Genomic DNA, 27,979 nt, shown 5'->3' with positions numbered 1-27,979 from the left:
GCGATTAATGATTAATCGCACTCCTGTAAACCAATCAAATTGAAGTATTTGACAGTGATTACAGAAGATGGATAATTAATTCTTAAATCGCACTCCTCTTAGCCAATGAAATTGCAGAATTGCCAAAGATTACAGAAGATATATAATTAATGAAATAATTATACCCCTCTTGACCAATCAGCATCCAGTAATTTTAGTGCGCTAGTGAAATTTTGCTTATCTCTCTCATAGGTATCCCCCGATGAAAAGATCCACAACTTTTATCTTAGAAGCTTGCAAGTTCTATTACGTGAATTTAACGACGTCTTACTCATTGTTTTCTAAGGAAATATCTCTTAGCATTGAACATAAAAACAGTTCAAATTGGATGCCAGTTGAAACGACAAATCTGTTCTGGGTACTACCAGGTATGTAAATATCATCATAGAAACCTCTGTTTGTCTAAAACTCCCAAATGACATTAGTAGCTACCAACAAAATATCTTTGAATTTTTACAGGTCAACTTCAAGTAAAATTATCAATGGACAACAACACAAAAAAGAGTGTTTTTCTAACTCACCCAATTGAACTCATAGGTAATAGAAGTATGAATATGAAAACGGCCACTGCCAGTGACTGCAGGGAAACGTAAAATGAATAGCAGTTTTTTCTAAGCAAAGGCCGTAAAGGCTGCTCTGAAGAAAGCAACCTTATTTACATGCACTCAAGCTTTTTACCAATTTACTTATTTGATGTCACCATGCAAACAGTACAAGAATATTAAACAAAGAATATCATCTTATTTTGTATTACAGGTCGTTATAGTATCGAGTGTTTAGGGCTTTTTTGTGGTGACTGTCCTTTGGCGATATTCATACATTTTTCTGGTTATACTGAGTGTGTTGTCACCTCTAGTCGAAGTATTCCCCAAACTAAAACGATATCGCTTCGTATACTGAAGAATATACTCTCTTTCCCTGGCTTGAAATCTGTTCAAGTAAGTCTTAGTTAATTCGCTTACGGAAATAGCGTGAATGTGTTCTGTTTGTAAACAGTCTAAACATTCAGAGATTTTTCACACGGCTTCAAGGCTTCCTGCGACAGTGAGCTCAGTGGCAGATTCAGGGTGAATTCAGAATGAATTACTTGCAGCCTAATATCAAATGCAAAATACCTTAATAACAATTGCATTGGTTATTTATTTCCAAAGGATATTCTAACGTAAAAACTTACTGATATGATTGCAAGTTGGAGATGTGATAATTTATTCTGACTTACGAATTCGCCACTGAGTGAGTTTTATATTTTACATGACAAGTTGAATTTTTCATCAAAATAGTGAACTTTTCGAGAAATTTTATTTTTTATTTTTTTATTTTTTTATTTTTTATTATCAAAGTCTCCCAATATCTTTAGATGGGTTACAAAACAGATGGAGACTGCAAATCTCTCAAGATGAACATGGGGAAGTTTGTTTTGAGCGAATCCTTTGTTGTGCAAGAAATTGGAAAAATTGATGTGAAGCGTGAGTTTAAATTATATATTTTTTTGATTATGAAACACTTCATTAGCACAAATGTAAGGCTATAAGTGTTTTAAAGAATTCGATAATCTACGACCTTTTTTAACTACGTCTTGCTTGCGCACATCAGTTCAAATTTCGTTTGCTATATAATTATATATATACGTCTTTTCATTTATCGCACCTCACATTTTATCATTCTAATCCCTGTTATCTGAGGCACATTTAGGCCGCCCATGAAAAAGTACAAATTTACGAAATAAGTTTTAATGTTATATTCCCTGGCATTAAATATTTTTTTCCTTCAGCATTGGCACTTATTGCGTGTTACTTTGCGCAGTCAAGATTGTGTCAAATTGGAACAGAGAACAACGCAGTTTTCCTCTCTGGTTGGAGTCCTTCTAAAGTTTTCAATAACATCGGGCGTAAGTGGAAACGCTTTAGCAATATTACCACCTGGAAACGAATTTACCAACCTAATGCCAAGTACATTTAAAATCATCAAATTTATCATACTTTCAGTTTTTCACTCTTGAAGACGTAAAATATCATCTTTTAAGAATTTAGGTGAAATTATTTCAATGCAACGAGTCCTTAAAACACCATATTTCATGAATAAATTGTGATAATAGTATGTAATATTTTAGATAAAGTTAACGCTTTGACCATGAGTGAGAATATGATCGCGCGTTTCACCTATGATGGAGTTCCATACAACTGGGTTATTGAACGAACAGGGGTTTGTATAAAATTTAGGTACAAATCAACTGGAGATAACAACACTTTATCACTTTCTTTTAAAACATCTTCTGCACCTCTTTCATTGCGCTGGAGTTTACATGGTAATCATGGCGATGTTTGGAAAACTGGCAGTATCTCACATATGCCTAATGAATCTTTTGCGGTGAGTCAGAATGGCTGTTGATCAGTTGATGTTCAAAAACTTTTCTTAACTTTCTTCGATAAATCCCGTCTTCTCGTTCTGTTTGTTATTTTCAGTTTACTTTCGGAGGCCGTATCAGTGAGACCAACTCAACGGTTGCCATAGCAAGTCTCTTAATCACCACAGAAGTTTGTACCGAATATGGTGATATATACCCTTATTTTGCTGACCCAGGTAAAAATTATTTTAATGAAATCTAGAATGAAAAAATATAATCTTTTAATTTTTGCGCTGAGCAGTCGATTCGAAACTGATTGATAAATGAGTTATGGTATGCAGAGGAAATTTCTTTCGTTATCTCTATCTAGACAGTAAATGTGACTCGAACAAATTTCTTTGCGATAACGGGGAGTGCATCAGCCATAGTTATGTTTGTGATGGGGACAAAAGGTGCTCCGATGGATCCGACGAAAAGAAATGCGAATGTTTTACTGGTCAGTTCAGATGTTTAGTTTCTGGGGAATGTATCGAAAAGAGATTTCTTTGCGATGGAATTGACAACTGTGGTGATGCTAGTGATGAAAAAGATTGTTGTATGTTTGTAATTTCATCATCTGAATAGTAAACTCAGGAGCGTAGCGAGGTTCTGCCTTTGGGAGGGGCAAACGCGTTTAAGGGGTGTCAAGCAACATCCCCCTTAGGAAAATTTAGAATTCCGGAGTTTCTAAAATTCTAAAAATAATGGGTTTTTTCTTCTTGTAAATTTATCTACTTTCACCGTTAGATAACACCCCCAAACAATATTCTACCTAAATTTTAACGTTTTCGATGAATGATTCATCAAAAGATTGGGGGGAGACTCTTACCTTGGCTACGCCCCTGTCTGAATTCCAATTAGTTCTTAAATCTTTACTATTTTGTACAAAAAGTACAGCAAAACATCAATACTTCTCTAAAACTATAACATTTTCAGATAAAAGCTGTGATTCTAAGCAATTTTACTGTCCTAGTGGTATTTGCATCCCTTGGAATACTACCTGTAATGGAGTACGTGATTGTTTGGATGGAGCCGATGAGCCAAGTATCTGTGGCAATACCACGGGTATGTTCTGTTGTCTCAGAATTGCTTAAATATTCATTCTAAGTCATTTAAATTACTCAAGTCATCCAGATTACCTAATTAAGTCTTTTTTAATACGGCGTCCGTCAACAAAGACCAAATCTTTGCATCTTTCGAAGCTTGCAAGTAATGCAATGAGACTAGTGGCATTGAAGTACTTTTTATCAAAGCCGTAGCTAGAAGCTTAAATTTGGGGGCCGCCTTTTCATAGCCATTGTTTTTACGATTGTTTGAAATGAATATATGTAAATACCTCCCCTCCCCCCCCCCAATTAAGCTAGCTACGGCCCTGTCTTTTACTTCCTCCTTTAATGAAATGAAATCCTAATATAATTATCTGTTCTTTGAATAAGACGAAATAAAGATCTTTTTATGGTTTACTTCTGTAATTTTTGTTTCACAGCTAACAAAACCTGTAGTCTTGATAATCTCAGTTGCATGGGCGAAATGAGACCCGAGGAAATGTGTGATACAAATGGTAAGCCGTAATCCATTTGCTTTGTCTAATCTGGTGGATTGAGGTTTTTTCAACTGCTTCATAGTTGTAAACAGATACAAAAGGTTTTTTGTTTAGTCCTTTAAGAAAATCTTCTCTTTCTCGCAGCAAATTGTGATTTCGAGGAAGGAAGTTTATGTGAATGGCACCAAGTCAATGACGGAAGCGATGATTTTGATTGGTCAATTGGTAAGGGTGAGACCGCTTCCAAGAATACTGGACCAATAGTTGATCGTACAACTAGATCTAAAGAAGGTGAGTGATGCTCAAAAAGTGTTATATTACCATTGCCAATCTCAACGCGCTTTCTTCTTTAAATCATTTTTTTAAGGTTCATATATCTTCATTGAAGCTAGCTCGCCAAGGGTTGCAGGCGATAAGGCAATACTAAATTCTGGTCCATTCAAACCCGATCGAAATTTCTGTTTCATGTTTTATTATCATATGTTTGGCCCACACATCGGTCGTCTAAGCGTATATCGAACAGGGTTGAACAAAACCGACGCTCAAGTTCTTTGGACTCGAAATGCCTCGCTCAGCAAATACTGGAATGCCGCCTCAATTGATATCGAATCAAAAGAAGCATTTTACGTGAGTGTATACAATGATGTATACAAGACTAAAAAAAGGTTGTTAGTAATATACGAAGTAAAATTTGACATATGTTTATTTAATAGCTATTTTTCGAGGCGGTTCGTGGTGATGGATCCCAGGGTGACATTGGACTTGATGACATTTCTATGGTTGCAAAAAACTGCTCTGAAGTTCACAATGGTATAGAATGATTCCCTCTTCACTTCACTTCAGTTCATTGCAGTAATTTTATCTTGTTAATAAGAACACCTAGTGTACAAATTGTAATCTATCAGCTCAGCTTGTATTGCCCCAATTTTTTTTTTCAAACTTGATTATACAAGTCAATTTTAGTCGTCAACAGAAATAAATTAAAAGCTGATAATGTATGCAGATGGGGCGCATTTGTCTGTCAAAAATTCAAAACTAACAACTAATTCTTTCTTATTTTGTCCAAGATTACTCTCCTTTTTGCTCGTTTGAGAAACCTTGTCCTTGGAAAATGACCCCCAAAGTTTGGTCAAGAATGCGTGTTAAAAATAGGAATCTATTCATGCTCCGAGGTATATATTTTTCTATCCTAAGTAATACGCTACTACTTTTTCCACTAGCTACTGGTAAGCGCCAAGGTTTCTTTTAGTTTTGGTGGTTGTCGTGATCAATGAACCGCCGGCCTTTTTTATGATTAAAGCGTTTTTAGAGATAGATGTTTCTTCCGAGAAGAGATGGTTGTGCATTTTTGACACATAATTATTAAAGAAGGACTCGTTGATCTCTCTTAATGTTTTACATAATATGTAATCTACGTATTCTGTTATTATAGATCACTTCTTGATGACACGATCATCTGGCCGGATGGAGATCGTTCTATCCGAACAAATCACAGACAGACGTTACCAGTGTATGTCATTCTGGTATAAGTTTAGTTATACCACTGGTATGCAGTTTAGAACTATGCAACTATTTGATTGGAATATCATTCAATTATGGCACAGCCTTCAGACTGCCAACAAACAATGGGTGTTCGGGGAGATGCCGTTGAGAGTAACTGTGATGAAGTCAAAGGTATAATTGAAGCATTTCAATCTAGAGTTTCAGCGTTCCACGTGGCTCGATTTGCCAAACTCTTCAGTGATACAATTTTTTGCAAGAGACTTCTCTTTAAAGGAAAAATTCGCCACATAAATTATCAAATTAAATGTTAAAACAGTCAAAAATTATTTGTACATATGACGTCATACTGTTGTTATAGTAACAATCACGATTCAATCTGCCCAACATTTCACTCATTTACGCATTTTACAATGTCATATTTATGGACAATTTCTGACATTTGCAAAGTTGGTTAGGAAGGAAGGAGTCATTTTGAGAAAAAGCGCTCCCCCCCTGTATAAAATATAAGCAATGTTATATAAAAATATAAGCATATATCCATATATCGCCAACATGTAGTTTATGAATTTGCCAAAATTCTAACAGGGGAGTATAATTGGCTCTCAGTAGTGCCCTGAGAGGTGGGGGGGGGGGAAACAGGGGCCCTTGTTTCCTTAATACTTTGTACGCAAAAACAGTATGGGGTGGATACATCTTTTAAGTTTATATAACATTGCTTGTATTTTAAACAGGGGGGTCGATGACTGTGAAAAGTATTCCTTAAAAAAAAGACCTATCAGGCCACCTTGAAAAAATTGCAAGTTTAACACTACTACATGTATTTGTGCATTTAATTTTGTTTTAATTTTTTTATATAAAATTGTATTTTTCTTTTTAGCTTGTCATCATAGTAACCATTCCATCTAAAAGAAATTCGCCCTATTTCGCCATTGACGAAATTAATTTTTCTAAGGAAACGTGTCTCTCTTTTCAACAAGGTAGAGTAAGAACGATTCTATGGTTTTTTGTCGCCGTAAGATCCAAAAGATGGTAAAACAGCTTTACACTTATTTTATACCCTGATCATATCTAGATTTTCTTTTCACGTTGCTTGCTTTTTTGTATTGACCATAGGGGGTTTTGCGTGGATTCGAAAATCTTCAACGTTTTACAAGTGGTTGAAAAAGCGAAATAGCGATGGCAGCATTACAGCATTCTATGACAGGCCAAACATCCACCGGGCACTCACCGCCCAGAGTTTTTTAAAAAAATTTATACTATACAGTATAAATCACGTTGTTAATGACATTCCTCCGTCAGAGTATACAAATATCAGTTTGGGAAGCCGAATACTTATAAAGGATCATCACGAATTGACAGCAGTTGCAGGAATCGTTATTGCCAAGGAAACCGTCGGTGACAATTCACGCTACCTGTTGACTGCTCGCCTTGATATTAACGGCACAGATGTTGTGGTTGAGGAAGAACGTGCGTTGTTGCTGCCATATCAATTAGACCGCATTGGTAAGTGCAAGTCTTTAGATAACTATATCAAATCTTGACTGCAGTAGCTTGGTCAGATAGGCTTTCTAAATAATACAATGGGTGCATGCTAGCAAAATTTCTCGTCATATTTTTTTCGCTGAATGTCAAATTATGCCAACCTTAACAATGCAGTCAACATTAACCTCATCAATAAACACAATAAGCAATACAATAGCCTAGCTGAAGGTTTTTGCCATATATGGCAAAAATAATATATTAGGGCGCTGTATATATTGGACGAAACAATACACTGAGATATATTTCTTACCAAAGTTACAAAAACACTGACGAGAGATATTGGGCAAGATACTTCCACTTCATTAAAATCAACCCTTATTGATGTATTGAAATCTTTAGGCTCTGCATGGCTTTCATTGCCCGTATACAGATGCAGGTTTCCGAGTTACAATGATTGGTGCTATTTTTCTGAAAAGAAACGAAATTGGTTTGATGGTGCCGACGAATGCAAGCTTTTTGGTGGTGAAATGGCAAAATTTGACTCCGAACTTGAGGAAATACATGCGCGGAATATATTTGCAAATCTTTTACCTTTTTGGATTGGTTATCACGGACATAAACATCAGGGGAAAAGGTTTGTATGGAGTGATGGGAAGAAGGATCTTTATAACAACTTGGACAAAAGAAGTTTGGATCAAGGATTATCTGCAGGCTTGTGTGTAACGATCACAAATTCCACCGTTTGGGAGCGACGAAACTGTAGTGAGGTTCTGAACGTTGTTTGCCGCATCCCAGGTGAACAAATTGTTTCTTTGCGTAAACTTAATTTTAGACAGGACGATAACTGGTCCAATATGAGGCTGTATTGAGACAGGTGCGCTTGGAGATTTGGAGAACGTGAAAATTTGCAATGTTAACTGAAGTCGGTGCAAATTTTTCATTCACAGCATCGTGTAAAATCGCCAAATTACACACTTAATTATTCATCTTCTGTAATCACTGTCAAATACTTCAATTTGATTGGTTTACAGGAGTGCGATTAATCATTAATCGCACTCTTGGTGAGCTGTAATCGCACTCTTGTTCACAGCCAATGAAATTCAGCATAGCTTTACAAGTAGCCAATCAGCATTCAGGATACAAAATAAGAATTTGTTTTCTTTTGGGGCGCGAAATTTTTAAAAATGGAGGAATTTGACAATGATTTTGAAAATTTTGACCTTTTAAATGATATATTTGCTGAAGAAAATGACCAGAATTTTTGATTACAGAAGATGGATAATTAATAAGTAATAGAACGAATTAAGTCGTGCAATTAATGCCAAATCATACTCGTGCTTAACAAATCAACCTCCCGCTGCGCGGTCGGTTGATTTTGTAATCATTCGTATGATTTTGGCATTAATTGCACTCCTATTCGTTCTATTACCATTATTAATTACACACGTAATTACACACGTTGGTTAATCATAGTTAAGAGGCTTGGGACTCGATCTTTTCTCCGAACATACACCCCCACCCCCTTTTTCTTTCATTATCATGGTTGCATGGCCGGTATATCCCTGTATTTCTGAATCTTTTACCACGTCCCTGCAATACAAGGGAACCAATGAAATACACATGCAACATTAACGATGGTAACATTAACGATAATTTTGATTTTCTAGTCGTGAGAAAAATATTAATTTCCAAACAACAAGGAAAGAAAACGCTAAACTGTTCCAACCTCGATGCCGTGATTGATATCCTTGATGCAAAACTCGATCCAGTACAATCTAAAACTGACAAGGGTGGAAAATCATCTGGTAAAACAACTTATTGCAAATTGAAACCGGACGTTTCTATTAGAGTGAAGACGAGGTGCCAATTCAAAAATTGGTGCCGTTTATCAGTGAAATCGATCATCAACGGAAATTGCCCGGATAAAAGATACAATCTTATGATTTCGTATAGATGTGAAAAGAATTCGAAAGAAATAAATCCAGGTCAGTTTTGAAGCACTTTTGAAACCTTCCGCATGAAATTTACGTTCTATATATCTTGCCTTGCAGGTACTTCAGAGTTCAGGTCCGTATTCTGTCCAAAGGATTGGGATAAGTTTCGAACAAGCTGTTACATCTTGAACTGGGCAAAAATAGAATGGGATAAAGCTCTGACACGTTGCGAGAGTATGGTGCTAGGAGCTTCATTGGTGTCATTTGATGATAAAAAAGAGAAGGATTATATCAGAAGTAGCATGAAGTCAAAGGGTATAAAAAAATATCATACCTGGCCTCGACCTAATCCTGGGAAAGACTTACAAATAGCTAATTTCGTTTGCGAATACAAATTAGGTAATTACGCGATCGATAATATATTGTTCCATTAATACATTTCTTTCTTCAAATTGTATGTCTGTTCAAAGCCACAATTCAAAAACCCATTATAGTGGTTTTTAGTCTAAACCCCACCTTGATTGTTCAATGTGAAACCTAACCAGTCATTCCGATGTTGATTTAGGCAGTGGTTCGTGCGATTTTGAAACTGACTGGTGCGGTTGGAGCGACTATTCAAACAATACCGACTCTCGCTGGTATCGCACAGTCGAACAAGAACCAGTACAAACGTCAATGATGAATTCAGGTACAGTGATACGGTGTGCCATTATTTGACATGATTTGGCTTACAAATGCATGATTTTAATTAATATAAGAGTCGAACCTCAGCACGAATATAGCTACTGAATCAACAAATAACACTATTCGAATCATGGTATCTCGAAAGAAAAAATTTTATGTTCCAATAGGGTGAAATAAAATCCAAAAAAATTTTCACTTCCTATTTTCATAAATATTCAAACCAAGAAAACTGACAGAACGTTTTTAAATATCCAGATATTGCCAGAAGATATCAAGTAGCTTCGCCTGACAAAGTCAATGTCTACTTATTTCGAGGACGTCTCCTGGAAGAAGTGTACTGCTGCCGAAAGAAATCAAATATATCACAATATGTCTTTGGGTGTTTCTTCCTACGAATAATAATGAAACCAAAGTGAATCTCGTTTCATTTGGTAAAAAGTTAAAGTTAAAGATCTACTACGAAAATAAATATAATAAATTCAGGGTAAACTTTTATAACTGGAACAGGTAAGTCACACGTTATCTGCAGTCATGAATTCTTATAACTAAGGTCCGTTTAACGTGCAATTTTTGGTGGGATTTTCTTCTTTTGATAGATGTGATCGAGCTAATTAGTTACAGATGTTCAAATAAAAGCTCTTATACATCAGAGCATTTAAAACTGTAGTCACTCGTTCACATCTGCCAAAAGAAGAAAATCGCACATAAAAACACAGCAAAAGTTGCAAGTGTAAACGGGCTTTAGTCGCACCGGCCAAGTTTGAAAACGAAACGAATTTTTTTTAGTTTAACGAATGCGTTCGTTACCTTTGAAACCTGGCAACATATTTGCTTCAGTATTGATACACAATTAAAGTTGTGGAAGTTCTTTAAGGATGGCCACATGACTGATATTGGGACATTTGACCTGTCGAAATCTTATGTGATGGATCAAAGTGCTAGTGATAACATCCTAACGTTAGGCGAGGTAGGTATAGGTAAGGACGTTTCAAGAAAGGAGACGGGGTGGTGAACACATTTTAGGGTACGCCGTGTGTGCCCTAGAGCTATTAAGAAAGAAACCTTCAGGTTTCTCTTATTAAGACGCCATTCGGAAGCGGGCAATTGCTATTTTCGGTTGTAGCCGGAAAAAAACGGGGGGTTTTCAATCGCTTTTTCTTTTTTTTTTCTCAATTATAGTATGCTTGTTTGAGTGAATGCACAGCGACTGATACATTTCGAGGGAAAATGACTGAGCCCGACGTGTGGTCAAGAATTCTTAAATTCGAAGAAATTTCGGTGTTTTCAACTGGTTGTGGTATTACGACATCTCCTGATATTGCCCTTGAACGCACTAATCCTGTAAAAACGCTCTCGTTCGAAAATGGTGAATGTATCACTGGAAAAGGTAAGCGCGGCATGGCTAAAAGAAAAAAGAACAAGGCGCTTAAAACATTTATTAACTTTTAAGTAATCACGTTTCAGTAATAAGGCACCTTCGCGAAAATATTTGCCCTTATTTGTATGGGGATCAAAGTTTAAATTCTTGCACGGCTTACAATCCCGACCATTACAAGGAAACATCGTTGCATGGTTTCCTCCGCGTATCTCGATCCGTCCAACCGGTTGGGTTAGAGTAAAGTTCAAGTCAGTTAGACCAGGTGCAGTGGCGTAACCAGCCTGACAGATAGGTCATGCTACGCAAATTTCAAGTCATTAGAATTATTAAATTCTTTAGAAATTCATTGTCTTCAATGAACACCAAAACATTAGCATAACATGACTGAATTGTCGGGCTGGCTACGCCACTGGCCGGGTGATGACTTCTGTCATAATTTTTTTCGACCTAGCTAGCTGCATGTTTATTTTTTAATTGTTTTACAAAGCATTTTCTTTGCCGAAAAAAAAACAGAGCCAGTGGTTTATACGTAACGGGGGGTGATGGTGTATCGTGTGTCAAGTGACAGGGAGCACTCGAGCTTTAGAAGACAAAAATGACAGTAAAAAATTGTTAGCACACTAGTCTTCTGAGGAATTTAATTACGGGTAACAGACTAATTAGCGATTATTATTCATGTTGTCATAAATGTTTGCATGTCATTCAACAAGTCGTACGAACAGTTGTTTTGGCCTTATTTACTTCTTGAAATGATACCATTCTGTCCAGGCACCCGACTAACGACGACCAAAACGCAAAACTCATCGTTACCATCCTCACCAGTCCTGCTGTCTCCTTGGATGAACGTACCTTTTGAACGAGTCCGTGGTGTGTGTATGCGTTTTAACTACCGTTTGTTGGGAAAGAATTCAGAACTAACAATTTATGTTAAACCAAGAAACATGAACACGGAAAAACTATGGTCTGTTAAAAGTCCGCAAGAAAATAAATTTTGGAAAAATGGTCAAGTCTCTTTGGGGCTCGTAACAGAGTTTAGGGTGATTAATTTATATTCATAGAAACTCGAAATAACGAGACTTTTATTATTTATGGTTATTTTAACTCGTTGCGACGTTACGTGATATATTTTTCTAGGTTTGTATCAGGGCAAAGTTAAGGTCCATTGCAAGCACGGCGAAGATTGACAACATCTTATTTGTGGAAGATTACTGTGACCCAGTTCCGTCAAATTCTCAAGGTATCTTCAAGTGAAATAAATTAAACAAGTAATATAACTTATCGAATATAATTAAGTAATTATTATTAATTTATACATATTTCTCATGCACCTAAAGCCTAGTTTCCATTTAGTCGTAATTGTCGTCAAACAAATTGTTTTCACCGATGAGAAATAGTCAGGGTGTAAATAATTTGTCTTTATTGCTGTGATTAAGTCGGTCATTGTTGACTGCGCACACATAGAAATATTCCATCACATCAACCACCTTGACATGTTCACGACGCTCACGAATAAATGGAAACCAGGCATAACTAACAGCTACTGGGGACGGTAATATATGTATTCATCACGACGACTATGGGGAACCTCCGTGTTTTTATTCTCACCTGTTTTCGTTTTCGCTGAAGAATAATAGTTAAATCTTCTGATATTCCTTTCTAGCTGTTGGTTAAAAATTGAAATCATCTACTTGTAAAATTTCGAATAACATTGACCTCAAATAATCAATTCTTTTTCTGTCGTAGAGTGGCACACCAAAGTGCCGACGAGAATCTCCGGGTCCATCAGATCACCATATTATCCCGGGTTGTACCTGAACAACATGAAAAGATCCTGGACAATTACGGTTCAAGAGGGTCACCATGTATTAGTGTCTCTCACATTCTTAAATTTAGAATTTCATGCAAATTGCAAAAGAGACGCGGTGGTTATTATGAATAGTCGCCAGTCTAAAAAACGAATCCGTCTTTGCGGTGATGTCACTACGAGGAAGCCAGTTTTCATGTCAGCGGGCAACAGCGTGTTGATAATGTTCGTGTCGGATGAGAGAGATGTTGGGACAGGTTTTGAGCTTCGTTACCAGGCCATTCCTGGTAGGTAGAGATAATAAATCCACAAAGTAGGATATTTTAAGAATTCATACTAACCTTTTTTGTTATCATCTCTAATGGTTTTGCAGATACCGGCTTTGACCACTTTTGTTTTGCTAACAGGATTCCAGGTTAGCTCTTTGAAGTTTGCTCGCTCCGAAACAAATCAAAGCAATCCGGGCTCGGTTGTTCAATGCTAGGTTAGCGCTAACCCTGGGCTAAATTTTAATCCGTTAATCTGTTTTAGTTTACGTGCTTCTGCACCGCCGCTTGTTTCAAAACTTTACAAAATATGATTTCTATATTGAACCATAAAATACTCATGGTAAAAATATTCAACATTTATGAATAAAATTTGCGTTAACCCTGGATTAAGTTAACTGGCTTTTGAACAACTCGGGCCAGAGTGGCACGGAAAAAGGTGTTAGTGAGCCCCTTCCCAAAATTAGGGGGTTTTGTGGGAAAGATAAAATCTGGCTGGCCAACGCTACCTTATATACCTTCAACAATGAGCTCCGCGGTAGAGCTCTGTAGTCAGCCAAATTGCTTAGTGTAGGTTAGTTTAACTTGTGCTGGGTGGTCAAACGGGTAAAACATCTAATACCAGTCCGTTAGCAGTCAAGTAATTGAATATTTTCTGTAGATTGTCATCCTAGCGTTGTGTGTTCAAACATCAGATCAAATAACTCAAGGGTTTATGTCCACGGTAGCGAACTGGTGTCATTACCAGAGTACTTTCCAGCATCAACGACTGTTATGTAAGAATCAAAACTACCACAAAACATAACACCTGAAATCTCTTGTTCTATGTTTATCATGATCACACTTTGTTCATAGAAACTTTGATCACAATTATTTGTTCACGTTGGGTGGAGCTGATTTGAAAAATTTAACCCAGTTGGAATATCTGTAAGTACGATTAATTGGTATAATTCTGATCAAGGTCAAGTGGGTTATATTGATGCATTTCGATCTATATGCATCGATATGAATGCCTCGACTTCGTTATAACTTAGATTTAATAGCTCAATTGTTTTTTGTCGCAATTTCAGAAGTTTCATTGACAATAAAGTTTCAGATGTAAACCAAGTAGCGTTTCAAGGTTTGACAACTTTGAGAACTCTGTAAGTATCAACATGATATACGTCCTTCATCGCTATGCGTTTTTTATGATAGTAAAACACGCCGTTTCCGATCTATCCTTTCAGACGATTGTCCCAAAACTTTATCAAGTCTATCTCCAAAACTCTTTTCCTTGACCTTTACTCCTTGGAAACTTTGTAAGTATACATTATATGCCCTTATTAATTTTGAATGGTAATTTTGATACACCGCTACCGTGATTATTTTCAACTATCAATCGTCAACAGCTCCAAATGATTTGAAACAATCATTATAGTTGTTGTGGTATTGTCCGAAAATATTTTAAAACTTTCAGGGATCTTAGTAAGAACAAGATTGAGGAATTGAAAACTGGCTCGTTTTCGTCTCTGAATAATCTTCGCATCCTGTAAGTCTATGGTCATGACTACTTTCTACCATTATTTCGTTTTCAACTTTGCAGAACAGAGTGAAAAGCTAGACTAATTAGAAATTCATATTTATCACACAATTTTTCGAATTTTACCATCTTAATCGTTTGTAGGAGTCTTCGCAAGAATGTTTTAACACAGTTAAGCGATGGAGTTTTTATTGGACTGACGAATCTTCAGTATTTGTAAGTTAGCATTTAAGTACACGTTAAGTACACCGCTGAATTGGTAAAATTGAAAAACACTTAGCCGCAATTCTCAATACTTAGGCTTCAAACTTAGTGAGAAAAAAGATTTATAGATACTACACAAAATATGTCTTGCACAAACGATTTAAAGCTTGTACACGGCAAAAACGAATCATCTGAATTAATAACCTTGTGTATACTTTAAGCGTCAAAATGGCCATTTCACAGCTGTCAGATGTGTATGATGAGCTGTCAAAAGATTGCATAATGCGTATTCGGAAGAAAAACCGAACTTTTTAAAGCTATTCAATAGTTTTCGCTTTGATAGCGATACAGCAATACACAATGCGAACAAGCTATCAAATTTTCGGTTTGAAATTTCATAAACACCAACTTCTGCGGTGTTAAGTCGTTCCCAAGTAATCGAGTCGTCCTTGAAAGAATGTGCATTTTAACTTCTGAATAGATACCTTGATAACAATGGACTAAAAGAAATTGAGGGTTCTGTCTTTGATGAACTGACTAAGATGAAGTCATTGTAAGTGTTTGCTCTTTCAAAAATGACGAGCGTCGTTCGTGTCAGCTGTCTTAATGTTTACAACCCCGGTCAACTAGTTCAATATCCTGACTGTTTAGAATTTTAAACTCCAACCACCTAAAAATCATCAAATCATCCTGGTTAAGCAAGAAAAAATACCTGGAAACATTGTGAGTTATTTACATAGTTATATGTTCGTATGTTCGCTCTTTTTATCTTTTCACATAAAATGTCATTAATGTCGTCTTTTTCAGGGATGTTGGAAAAAATAATGTAATAGAAATCGAGTCAGGGGCATTTCGCGATTTAAAAAATTTGGTTCGATTGTAAGTATTTATATACCGAGGTTTGCTCTAATATAATACGTCGCAGCGTCTTCTGATAAATTCTCATCCAATATGGTATAAAAATGGCGTAAGATGGACAGGAAACTTCCCAAGATTTCTATAAGTTTGTCAGCAGGGTCGAGAAATAGGAGAGGAGGAGGGAGCAAGAAGGGGCAGTCCGCCCCACACCCCAATTATTTGAGATTTTCTGAAAATTTGCAGGTTATTAAACGGGTTTACTTTACTTTCTGCATGAGAGAAGGTGCCCGACACCTCTTATTACGCTCTCTTCCTCAAAGTCAGGGTCTGTCGGTTAGACTATACTGTACGTCGCTGTTCGTCAGGAGTTAACTGTTAGAAAGTTGGTCGTACATACTTACCTGCCGAATTCCTTTACCAATACAGTCGAAACAGAAAAACATCTATAGTCTACGTAAACAAGGGCATATTATCTGTTAGCAAAATCCAAGGGATAAATAATTCAATTGAAGTTTGTCGTTACAAAGTTCAACTCCATATTATAACGACATTACATGATTATTATCCAATTTCTTTAGAGATTTGTCGGACAATCAACTTCAAAGTATTCCTGAAAATCTGTTTGAAAATCTCGTTTCTTTACGTTACGTGTAAGCTTTATGTTACAATATATGATTTTTATGATTTTAAATGCTTTATGTTACAATATGAACTTTTTGGTTCCTATACCCAAAATAAAAAGTAACCCGCGCTCTTTATTATATTAATTCAATGTGTAGCAAGATATGCCAGTCATAGGGGGGCCCATATTCATATATTCGTGATACGCAGGATTAATTTCTTTTCAAATCAATGACCCCCCCCCCAATTATCGTTCTGGCTACGCCACTAATGCCAGTGTGACTGGAAAAAAATTAAATGTGTTAAGTGGAGTGAAATGTGTCTTTCATTCAAACAGGAAAGTAGATCACTTCACTCTATGCTGCTATGCAAAACAGAATAATCCCAGCGTTAACTGTGTCTCAAAGGCTCATGATGGTTTCTCAAGTTGTGATGAACTTCTGAAGAATACAGTTCTCAAGTACTCTATCTGGATTCTTGGTATTATGGCTTTTGCTGGGAACCTAATCGTCATTATTTGGCGATCCGTCGCAAAGGATAGCAACAAAGTAAATTCATTTCTCTTGACAAATCTCGCTGTCGCCGACTTTTTGATGGGAATCTACATGTTGATAATCGCGTATAAGGACACCGCGTGGGACGGGGAGTACTTTAAACATGACTTTACCTGGCGTGCAAGTGATCTTTGTATATTTGCCGGAGTGATATCGACTGTCTCCAGTGAGGTTTCAGTGATAACATTGACGGTGATCACAATTGATCGTTTGATCTGCATTGTCTTTCCGTTTCGATTTCATCGCTGGGCCATGAAGAAGGCTGGAATTATTATGGGCATTGTATGGATGCTAGGATTATGTATCTCCATAGCACCGTTATTTCACGACTCATACTTTTATGATTACAAGAATAATGTTCACTTCTTTGGTCGTTCAGCGGTCTGTTTGCCGCTTCAGTTATCGAAAGAACGTCCCTCAGGATGGCAGTATTCTGTTTCCATTTTTCTCTTTCTAAATGGTTTTTCATTTATCTTCATACTCGCGGCGTACATCTTTATGTATCATACAATCGTCAAGGCAGCGAGTGCGGTTAGTGTTCAACAATCATCCGTTCGCATAAGAAGTGAAATCTCAATGTCAATTGTCCCGGAAGAATACACCGTTGATCTTTTTTGTTTTCTTTAACTCGTTATTAGGTAAGGTCTACAAGAATGAAACAAGATTCTACGCTTGCCAAACGAATGATGTTCATCATTTTGACTGACTTCTTTTGCTGGTTCCCAGTCATCATAATCAGTATCCTGGCGTTAACAGGCAATCTTTATGACCCTTCGAAACAGGTTTACGCCTGGATCGCTGTCTTTGTGTTGCCAATAAATTCGTCAATCAATCCGTTACTTTACACCTTTTCAACGCCGTATGTTCGTAAAAAAATTCCAACAGCAAACAGAGCATTGGCACGAAGACGGCGAAGAGAAAGTAACGGTGCGTATTCATAACTATCTACTCCTAAAAAGAAAAGCCTAGTTAAACCTTTTTACAAAATTTGTTTGCTTTCCTTACTTTGCAAAATATAGGCTATCCGCCATCTTGTTTTATAATGAGATCTAATTACGTGACGTCAAAGCAGAGTTGACGCTTAAAAAATAACAACTTCATGTTTGCGCGTTAGTAAAAGAACTCTGACAATTCAAACGTCGTTACAATATGAGATACGTGATATTATAATATATGGCGGGTAATTTTATCATGAATTTGTAAAGTTACCAAAAATTCGTAAACAAATTTTGCAAATCAATAATCATGCATGACGTTATTCGAAAATAGACAAAGATAATTTTTGGTGCCTTGTCCCTTTAATTCGTGTTCTTTTGTCCATGTTCAAAACGGAAGTTATGAAAACACTGTGTGAGAGTTTCATGATAAAAGAAAGTCATGAAAACATTTTTGCAAGCAACCTTAGTACCTCAATGCGAATGACAATGTTGACATATTATACGGAGTTTTCTATTTTTCTCTTCGTTTTACAGAACATAGTCATAGTAGACATTTTACAAGCGAGAACAGCATGGTTTCAAATCTTGATACTCGTAATACAATAACTCCACCGCTAAGTACTCCTCGGTCATTTCGCAAGCTGGAAATCATCAATGAAGGGTACAGACCCGATGACAATATGGCCGAAAGCGATTTTACCGAGTCAATATCGGACATAGAATATCGCATAAAGATGGTCGAGGACGTAAAGTATTTCTCTGATGATGGAAATGGCGGTATGGTGAGTTTACCGATGTTTCTCTTCGTTGTTGTTGAAATAAATCACACTTAATTAGAATTGCAATACCAACGAAATTTCTATTTTTAAATATCAAGTCTTTGTATGCAAACAAAGTTGCGCTGGTTGTTTGATGGCACAATATACCATCCTGAGGATGAAGCAATTATTACTTTGTGGTACTTCACTATAGATGTAGGATAGTCTAGTAGATATACAAGCATCAAATTCCAACCAGAAAATGTGTCAACTAACGCGGTCTAAAATTGTTCGATGTATAGGATGATTTACTCTGAATACACACTAACAACGCTCGCTCTTGTCAGCTATCTCTGCAGCTCAGTGGTAAGAGCATTTTACCACAGTGATATATATAGCTCATCTGTGATTGCAACGGCAAAAGTTCAGCGAAGTTCATGCAAAGTTCACGAAGGTGTGGGTCCGATTCCTGCCGGAGAATCGATAGTTGACATATTATTCTGTAATTCTGATTACGAATTGAATATGAATTTGAAATGAATATGATTCCTAGTCGCACTTAAAAAGCGTTTAAACCTCAAAATAAAAATGCCTTTCATAACCTTCAAAATAATCCTTCCTACAATAGAAATACTGCCTTACTGTTGATGATGACGGGGAGGAGATACCTTGTGGTATTCATGTTTATAAGAATGAATATGAAGAAGCGTGGAAAACGACAACTAGGATTCTTTTCTGGTTATCAATGGATGGTGGACATGATAATATCTTGCAATTCTTGTGGAGCGCTAAAGGTTAGCCTTGTCACATTTCATAGGTATAGTCAATTTTAGCACGCGCTGTAATCTTAATATCACTAAATTTACCTCATAAATTTATCGTTTAGCATATAGGCGTACCCCCTCTCCCCTCCCCCAAAGTTGGGATAATACAGCAATGATGATTGCATGATGATTGAAGGCTGTAGTAGATACTATGATGGTACTATCTTCTTGAATTTCCGCCATCTTCGGCTTCACATTTTTGCTAGGACGACTGATGACTGAAGTTCTTACTCCATTTATATATGGAGCTAATTGGAAACTCTACCGGATGTTTACATCCTGATGTTTTTACTTTACATGTCGCGTGTTTAATTTTGTCGAATATTTAAATCTGTTCTCGATCACAATGAAATTGTCAACCCTGACTGAGAATATATATAACTTGGCCGCCATCTTTACAGGCAAATTGAAAGCCGTCATTTGACACCAACAAAGCAACGCCGGTTTTTTATACACAAGCGCATCTCATCTGAGCAAAAGTAAAAGCTTAAAACAAGCACTGACACTCAGATTTTACTACAAAATAAGTTTCTTGAACGTGGAAAGGTTAAAACCTATTTAGTTGGCAAGTAAGCCACCGCCGCCTCCTAAAAAATAGAAGCTACCGTATAAGCCTAATGTACATGTCGATTGAGTTCCATATCAGGTTTGTTTTAGAGTTATGGTAATAGTAATCCATTAACAAATCTATTAACAAATTAAGTGGCGAAATGTTCGTCTTTTAGAATTTAGTAGGTTACAATAAATTGCAAGTTTTTATGTGTTTTAATTGAAATTGATGGTGTGAATATTAATCAATGGATATGCGTAGTTAATGATCTATTTTTCTTCACCCCATTATCAATCCAGGAAAATATGCACAAAAGCAAATATTATCATATAATCATTAATGTTTAACCCTGAATTTCTGCAATTTCGTAAAAAATAAACGGTAGAAATACCTTGATATTCAAATTATTATAATCTCTGCAAATGTTATGTTTAGGGGCCAAGATTTTAATTGAGAGAGGCGACTCTTTGGCAAGTACCAAGTTGGAAAAAAGACCTGATGATTGGTATGTGTTTTTGATACATCATCCCAATTAGCATCTTTTTGGCTGGACAAACGAAATAGCGTGATTAACCATAAGGCAGAAGTGAAATCTCGCCATTAGCCTTGCTCTTGACTCAGTTGTAATCCGGCCCTAATGCTGGTTAAAAAGACAATAAAACAGTGGAGAATTAACAAACTGCGATTTTCCTTGATTACAGCGTGATATGTTTGTAATCCGACCCTAATGTTGGCTAAAAAAACAATAAAGCAGTGGAGAATTAACAAATTTTCCTTGATTACAGCGTGATATGTTTTGAACTTCCTTCGAGGCTAACTTTGAAGAAATTTCTCCAACTGAACCACCATGATATCACTGAAGAAACTGTCTGCCGTATTCTAAACGATCTTATTGAAGCGATTGATTATCTTTCGTCAAAACAAATTGTTCATTACGCTATTCTTCCCGAAAATATATTTCTCGTCGAATCACCGGAGGTAAGGAAAAGGAATCAACTTTGAGCAAATCAAAACCATACAGTACCTATAGTTTCACTAAGCATTATTGGGATTATCATATTCATCACACATGAATGTAGTATGCATGGGGCTCAAAGGCTATTGCCCCCTGTGAAATTTTACTTGGATCCAGTCTCCCTAGATAATATGGAATAGTTCCCTAGAATATTATTGCAATAATCTTCTAAAAAATTCCCTAAGGGCAAGCTGCCCAGTACATGCAAGCTAGGTAGACAACCTCGTTCCCAGGGCCAATTTCCCTGAAATTCCCGGAACGAGGTTGGCAAGGTAGATTGAAATAGGTTGGGTCACTAAAAACCTCCTACAAGTTATTCGACGGAAACATTTCCTGTGTCCTTATTAATCATGAATGAATCCTTATTTTGATAGTTTACAGTAGAAAGCGCCGTACTTGGAGGACTTTGTGCAACCAAATTTATTGCGAACTCTTCAGAGGGAGAGCAAATGTATGATGAAGCTGGTGGAGAAAATGCGAAGGACTCTCTGGAAACCAATGTCACAGCGTTTGGGAAAATCATCCAGATCTTCCTTGAGGCTTGTCCATCATTTCAAAAACTCAGTCAAGTAAGTTCTTCGTTTCAAAAAATTATAAAAGCATGTCAAATATTTCATTATGTTTTTCCATACACACAATGAAGAGGGCTCTGGCACTGAGGTATATAATGTCAATCTTTTAAAGAAAATTTCATCATATGGCTTGACTAGCACAATGTTTTCAGTAAAACCTATAATTAAAAGTTTGTAATTGGTGAATGTGTATGAAATTCCCTAATATATCTCAAGTATCTATGTTCTCACATCTAGTTGCATGACATAATGGAGTCTTGTTTGGGTGATAACAAGCCGACAACGTCTGATTTATTGGAACAACTAGCTTTGATGGACTCAGATTATCCTTCAAGTGACAAAGTGCTTTGACTTATTTATCATGCCTGGCTCTGTCTTCACTTATCGCAACACCCAACGTTACATTTCCATTAATTTCAACTGCAATTTTTTAATTTCGATTATTGTAATGTATATATCAGTAAAGCAGTAATTTTTTTGCAACGGTTTTTAATGTGTAATCTAATTACCATATGTTACTGAATTTTCATATATCTCACTTGGTTCTTTAAATACTTAGAAAAAAGCAACTTAAACAGCAATGTATAATTTGCATGACATTAGGTAATCAAGGTATGATCTTGTGTGACAACACTAGTACTTCCACAATGTGATCATATTTATCTTCAACAATCCAAAATAAACCCATAATTAAAGTTACTTTAAAGTTGCATAGCATGACTAAATCGTCAGATTGACAGTTGACTACGCCACTGATTTCTTATATTTTTTCAATCTTGATTCGTCTTTCTTCTGTAAACTGTACTAATGTTCAGCTTTTTAATAATCGCCTGTTACTAGTAATGAAGCTATTCTCCAAGTGGGGTCTCCGTATGGCGAAGATGCCACAATAACTTATAACCAGGGAGTAGCGTGGCAGTGTCTCCAAACAACTTAGCATCAAATGTGGTATAACAACTGTCTAAAATAGACAAAACACTTCTCGACGTTTCGACCCGAGGGCCTTCGTCAGGAGAGTTAGTATGAAACTGCTATATACTAACTCTCCTGAAGAAGGCCCTCAGGTCGAAACGTCGAGAAGTGTTTTGTCTATTTCAGGGAGTTGTTATTCCACATTTGATACACAATAACTAATTTTAATATTATGGTGAGCTGTGATAACTTACGGTAAGATTCGTATCGTATCTAGCTTCACGATATATACCATTATTTTTCGTCTGAATGCTGTGAGTACTAGTCACAATGTTATGTAGTAATTTTTCATGCACTGTCACTGCTTTGTTCATCTGAGTGCTTGCATTGTCAATGCTTTGTTAATGATATAAGTGTATTAATTGTGATTTGTCATGAGTGCAAATCTTTTATCCTTCCACGAATAGAATGAATGAGAACATTCATTATTTGTTTTATAACACCAAATAATTGACCGTAAGATGGCAGCATGTCCATTTTACCAGAATGCATTGCGGGCATTAAGAATGATTGACTGAAAAAAGATGGCAAGAAAAACTCCTAATGACATGAAATTTTAACACAGCGAAGAAAATAACTTCCTGTTTTATGCCTGTCCTTTAAAAGACGTCAGTTCGCTTTTTTAAACGATTTTCGACCACAATGCATTCTGGTAAAATATACATCCGCCATCTTTTTTGTTATGGTCAATTCTAACGTTATCAAATTATCCAGTAAGTAAACAATTAACGTTTATAAATGATAATCTCATCGGCCACGGTACGGTTAATATTGTGAGTGATGGAATCTAGTGAAAGTAACCGTGTAATGGAAAATGTATTTGCACTGCTAGACTGTAAGATGGTAAATAGTAGTAACATGGAAATTTTTAACACCACGTGATGAAAAACAACCAATGAAAAGAGGTGAACTTAATAAGATGTTAAATAACTGCTTATTGTAAAATTAAAGCCCCGTACAGACGAGCAAGTTTTCCTTGACAAGTTTTATTTGCTCGCGTGTACGCGAAGGAGCCTTGTTCAAAAGCTAGTCATGCCAGCTTTTCAAGTAGGAAACTGCGCAATATATATAATAACGATTCTACAAAATCAAGACTTACGTTTAACATTACTGACTATTAAATTTTGAAATTGTTTTAAAATTTCACGGTCACGTTTCCTGTTTTCTAGCTTAAAAATGCGACAAGAATATCATATGAGGAGTAGTTCGGTTGAAGAGAATGCATGCTTCCCGGATTTCCGACAACTTTGTTTTGAATTTGATTGGCCCTAGCGGGAAAATTTGAAATTTGAAGCAACTATAGTCACTCATACACTAAAAAGAGACCCAAATAGCTTCAATTTTTATTTGTTCTGAATTTCTTCTTGCTTTCCACGAAATGAATATTTCTTCATTCACATGCAGCTTTTCAAATAATTATATATAGTCCCGGACAATCGAGATCGTTCTAGTCTCCAGACTCTCTCCTAAGACATTTATATACATCTCAGTCTTTATATATAATTATGTAAATTACAAGGTCGAAAACATCTAAGTAACAAATCGCTCACATCCCACTAAAATTTGGCCGTCGTTGTTGGCATAAAGCCAATGTCATATTTTCTACGAGAATTTCGTTCAGTTGAAATGATTTTTCAATGTGAAATAAGCACATGCATATTCATTTCGAAAGAAACTCTGTAGGTTAAGTATAAACGGGCTTATTCCACATGGTTGCACTTTTCAGGAATATACATGGCAAACTTTGGTCAGTATTATAATCTGTGGGACTTACCACCTAACCTATTAATGCTCAGCATATATAAAGTAATCGTAGTTCCAATAGGTTTAACCTATTGCATGTATTATGACTGATTTTTATATTAAACTCACTCGGTTTTCATAATTATTTTATATATATAATTATAGCTATTATAGTAAAAGGCGTCTTGTATATTTAGGAAGATTTTATAGTTTGGGATGTCTCGCTACCGGTATTGAACAAACACAAATATTGCTAGCTCTTTGTTAGAGTCGTTGATACGGAAGCCTTGCAGATGAAAAAATATTGGCGTTGTTTATAAGGAAGGCGCATTTCGATTAGAACGTGCCAACAAAGGGACTCTTTAAAATGATGTATAAAGAGCATTACTAAACTTTGTTAGTGAATGCACAAACAGTCTTTTAATATTTGAGCCATAGCCAAAGGCTCTTTAAATCATGCATCACGCGTAATATTGCAAATATAGCTACGACAGATTAGTGCATGTGAACATCGTAAATATACATTGAACTGCAAATGGTAATGTCAGCAAATAGGGTTGTCCACCTTAATTTAATTTACTGTCGGTCTAAATAACCTGTTTGGAGCATGTTCACACAACTCCTGTATGCAGTCCGCCAAGTTTACTTAATGTTGAGAATAGAGTTGAATTCAGCCTACACCCCCCTATATATGCATGCAGTCTTTCTTTTCTCATTGCATACTCTCAATATCTAGCATTGAATCCTGCACTAGTTCATTTTACAGTTCAACATTTTGAAGGAACGGGCAACAGAAAGCATGGCATTTTCTTGTTTTTGTTAATGATATTGAATTCTTGCATGAAAGGTTTGACACTCAAGTGTTTAATCCCATATAGAGATTGTTATTCTTGTCTAAGTTGTTCGCATAATGCGTGTGAGCTTTGATATTGTTCAACTGAGCAATTTTCCGGATCTGTACGCATCCACCATGCAATTTAACCGTTAATATGCAAAGCTAGCTCAGTCTGTTTATATTTTTAGATTCTACTCATTCTAGAACTTTGATTTAATCATGAGTCATTGTAAAATTTAGCTGAAAGATGCTCGATATTCGAAGCCTGGTTTTCTCGTCCGAGAAGACGCTAAAATACTGAATTCTCAAGTCTCAACCTGATACAACTTGCAAAATAATGTCATAGCATTCAGATGTAATGCCCTACATCAGTGTTTGAGTTTCAAAGTCTATAGTCGCCCAGTATATCCATCAAGTAATATTTTACCTTTTTGGGATGTTTAGAAGATGTTTCATGTGCGCCTTATTGGCGCAATAGGCCTAGATGATGATGATGATGAGAAGATGTTTAATGTGTAAATTTTATGGATAATTGATAACATTTCGCCAGAATATATTGAACAGAATTTCGCCATGATATAGGACTGAAAAGATGGTCGTTAAAGTCGACAAAAACTCTAAAACACGCGAAAGAGATGAAGAATGATAAACAAAATTCTTGCAGTATATAATGAAGATCATATAAATATAAAAGCAGACATGACGATATTGACATGTTTATAGTGCGATTCCTGAATATAAAGTCTTCTAAACTTATATATAGGTAGCGTTTAATTGATGGTTAAAATATATGCTTTAGTTTGCGTGTTTTGTCAATTAATTAAGTCAGCCCCTGTGATGTTTCGATTCATGGCATGCACATATCGTGCGAAACAGCCAAACAGACTGCCATTAGCAGATATTGGGATTTTATGAATCGCGATAAAACTCCTCACCCACACTGACACATGTCTATCATAATCCCGTTTACAGTACGTTCGTGCAATTTATTGGCACCGCACGGCTAAAATTGGTACCCGTACTCAGATTTATTGCAGCACGGATGAACTTGCTTCGGGTACCCATTTTAGCCGGGCCGTGCCGGGCCGATAATTTGAGTTTAGTCTAAACATAGCCTGAAATACGCACACTTCAATCGTTCTCACAGCTGCATGTATAGAATATATAATAAACATACTGCAGCAGATGGGGGTTTGGAATAAAGTTAATGCTATACGAGCAATGATAAGGTTTGGTAACTTTGGTTTTCTAGATTATGGATCAAAATAGCATAGAGTATATGTGGTTCAGTTCTAACGATCCTTATAATACCGATAACGATACAAAATCGTGTGTGAATCAAAAGTAGCTAAAATGGCATCATGCAGATAGAAACTAATAAATTGTTGACGGCCTTCGCCGTCCCTAGTTCGAAACGTCGAGAATATTTTTCCTATTTTAGGCAGTTGTTATACCACACTAGTCTTATTATAAATTATTTAGTCTGCCAAACATTTTCATTGGCCAATTTCAACCGCGATAGTGTGGCTAAATCTTAAAACTGGAGAAACAAAATTAATAAATGATTAAAATGAATACAGGAATAATGTTATTAAATGAATTTCCAGTGATTGCATTATTCAGTTGTCAACAAGTAACGTGTCATCTACCTTTTGTTCTAATTAACACGTCCTTTTTTGTTCTCTGAGGTTGTGGGTTTTGTGAATAAATCAACTTGACAGAGTAAGCTCTAAAAAGATCAGTCTTACGATCAAGATAACGATCCATAAACGCATACTGGGGTTGGGTGCCAACACTCCTATAATTGTCTTCCTAACAAACAATCACCTAAATGTTCGTGGGTAAAAACATATGATTTCTTTGTTAAAAAGCCTAGAAAATTCACATTGATCTTTTAGAGCTTAATACTAATACTGAAACACGTCATTAAAATGCAAGTCACGCTAACGCGTTGCGTAAAAAGTGACATTATTTACCAAGCCTGTTTGCCCTCAAATCTATTTACAAGTAAAACATAAATTATCTTCTGTTCAACATGTGACGTGCTCTTACATCCTCTATCGTTTTTTTCACCTACCATTTTTTTCTTAAAGACGTATATTTTACATAATTTGCCATGCAGTATGTATGTAAATTTTAATCGAATGTAAGTATAAGACAATTCATACCAAAAATATAGACTCAAACGACGTGCTTACGAACACCTTGACGGTTCATATATGACTCACATATAAGAGTTTATCTCCTGGTCATCCCATCATTTGGCTACTTCAAATATGACTCATCGTGATGCAAGCTCTTCAGTTCTTGCAAAACGACTTGAAGTATCCATGACTATATGAAGGATGTCAAAATAACTATAAAAAACTCGATATTTTCCTAGCTGTAAGAAATGAATATATACTAATGTCAACAATTCATGAAGTTATGGAATTTCAGTGCTTACAACTCTAGATTAGTATATTAATTATATGTAGGCTTTTGTTGCGATCGGAGCACACGAGGAAAGCTAATTGAAAGTTGTCCCAGCTATTTATGGCACAAAAATTTTGCTGTGCATTTACTTTCTTTAGAAAGTAATGTCAGTTATACGGCCATGTTTGCAAATATGACTTAGAATAAGTTTCATTTATTCAATATCAGTATAAGCACATTCATTCGGTGAAACATATAAGGCTTATAGATACACACTATTATGATTTTTGGTACTGCACTAGATGCAGGTAAGTTCTAGAAGTTCAAAGAGTCTTAATTTCGAGTGGAATTATACACACTTCAAATTCAAGCCTGGCAAGAGCATTGCACCGGAATCGCGAAAGCGCATGTTCGATTAGTGCCGCGGAGGACCGATAGTTGACTCATTTTTCCGTCAACTGTTCCTGGCTTGAATTTGAAGTGTGTATAACTGCACTCGAAATTAAGACCCTTCTAGAATTTACGTATACCGGCTAAGGTATAGTTGCACAGTTATATAATTCAAAGGTGATAAAAATATTTACT

At 36.2% G+C, this 27,979-nt stretch overlaps 2 protein-coding genes across 2 annotated transcripts; both read left to right on the top strand.

The window, feature by feature from the left end:
• Nucleotides 1-501: 501 nt before the first annotated feature.
• LOC114521049 (MAM and LDL-receptor class A domain-containing protein 1-like) lies at nt 502-9,984 on the top strand. The gene is made up of 21 exons (XM_028541435.1): nt 502-576; nt 796-977; nt 1,397-1,505; nt 1,811-1,927; nt 2,150-2,406; nt 2,502-2,619; nt 2,754-2,978; nt 3,359-3,487; nt 3,909-3,983; nt 4,110-4,256; nt 4,333-4,592; nt 4,679-4,775; nt 5,033-5,137; nt 5,398-5,639; nt 6,346-6,445; nt 6,582-6,971; nt 7,350-7,745; nt 8,618-8,935; nt 9,002-9,199; nt 9,450-9,572; nt 9,824-9,984. Exons 1-21 carry the CDS (start codon nt 522-524, stop codon nt 9,982-9,984), a joined length of 3,804 nt encoding a protein of 1,267 aa, XP_028397236.1. The 5' UTR covers nt 502-521.
• LOC114521129 lies at nt 9,919-21,963 on the top strand. The gene is made up of 25 exons (XM_028541539.1): nt 9,919-10,075; nt 10,355-10,535; nt 10,748-10,955; nt 11,715-11,983; nt 12,081-12,183; nt 12,690-13,037; nt 13,124-13,165; nt 13,678-13,792; nt 13,872-13,943; nt 14,087-14,158; nt 14,243-14,314; nt 14,473-14,544; nt 14,680-14,751; nt 15,221-15,292; nt 15,391-15,462; nt 15,547-15,618; nt 16,176-16,247; nt 16,556-17,303; nt 17,411-17,699; nt 18,245-18,492; nt 19,097-19,262; nt 20,278-20,347; nt 20,628-20,820; nt 21,232-21,426; nt 21,667-21,963. The coding sequence occupies exons 2-25, from the start codon at nt 10,452-10,454 to the stop codon at nt 21,778-21,780; spliced, it is 3,840 nt and encodes a 1,279-aa protein (XP_028397340.1). The 5' UTR covers nt 9,919-10,075; nt 10,355-10,451; the 3' UTR covers nt 21,781-21,963.
• The last annotated feature ends 6,016 nt before the right edge of the window (nt 21,964-27,979 follow it).

Source organism: Dendronephthya gigantea, unplaced genomic scaffold, assembly GCF_004324835.1.
Source record: "Dendronephthya gigantea isolate DGI-Jeju-01 unplaced genomic scaffold, DenGig_1.0 000019F, whole genome shotgun sequence".
Taxonomy (NCBI): domain Eukaryota; kingdom Metazoa; phylum Cnidaria; class Anthozoa; order Malacalcyonacea; family Nephtheidae; genus Dendronephthya; species Dendronephthya gigantea.
Note: the sequence above shows the minus strand (reverse complement) of the source record. Positions and strands in the feature narration are given on the sequence as shown.

Excerpts from the sequence above, each read along its gene's own strand:
- LOC114521049 (XM_028541435.1), top strand. The coding sequence starts at position 522 with ATGGACAACAACACAAAAAAGAGTGTTTTTCTAACTCACCCAATTGAA. Across the intron at positions 978-1,396 it reads CTGGCTTGAAATCTGTTCAA|ATGGGTTACAAAACAGATGG; the intron begins GTAAGTCTTAGT and ends CAATATCTTTAG. Across the intron at positions 6,972-7,349 it reads ATATCAATTAGACCGCATTG|GCTCTGCATGGCTTTCATTG; the intron begins GTAAGTGCAAGT and ends TGAAATCTTTAG.
- LOC114521129 (XM_028541539.1), top strand. The coding sequence starts at position 10,452 with ATGACTGATATTGGGACATTTGACCTGTCGAAATCTTATGTGATGGAT. Across the intron at positions 13,038-13,123 it reads TCGTTACCAGGCCATTCCTG|ATACCGGCTTTGACCACTTT; the intron begins GTAGGTAGAGAT and ends ATGGTTTTGCAG. Across the intron at positions 13,166-13,677 it reads TTTTGCTAACAGGATTCCAG|ATTGTCATCCTAGCGTTGTG; the intron begins GTTAGCTCTTTG and ends TATTTTCTGTAG.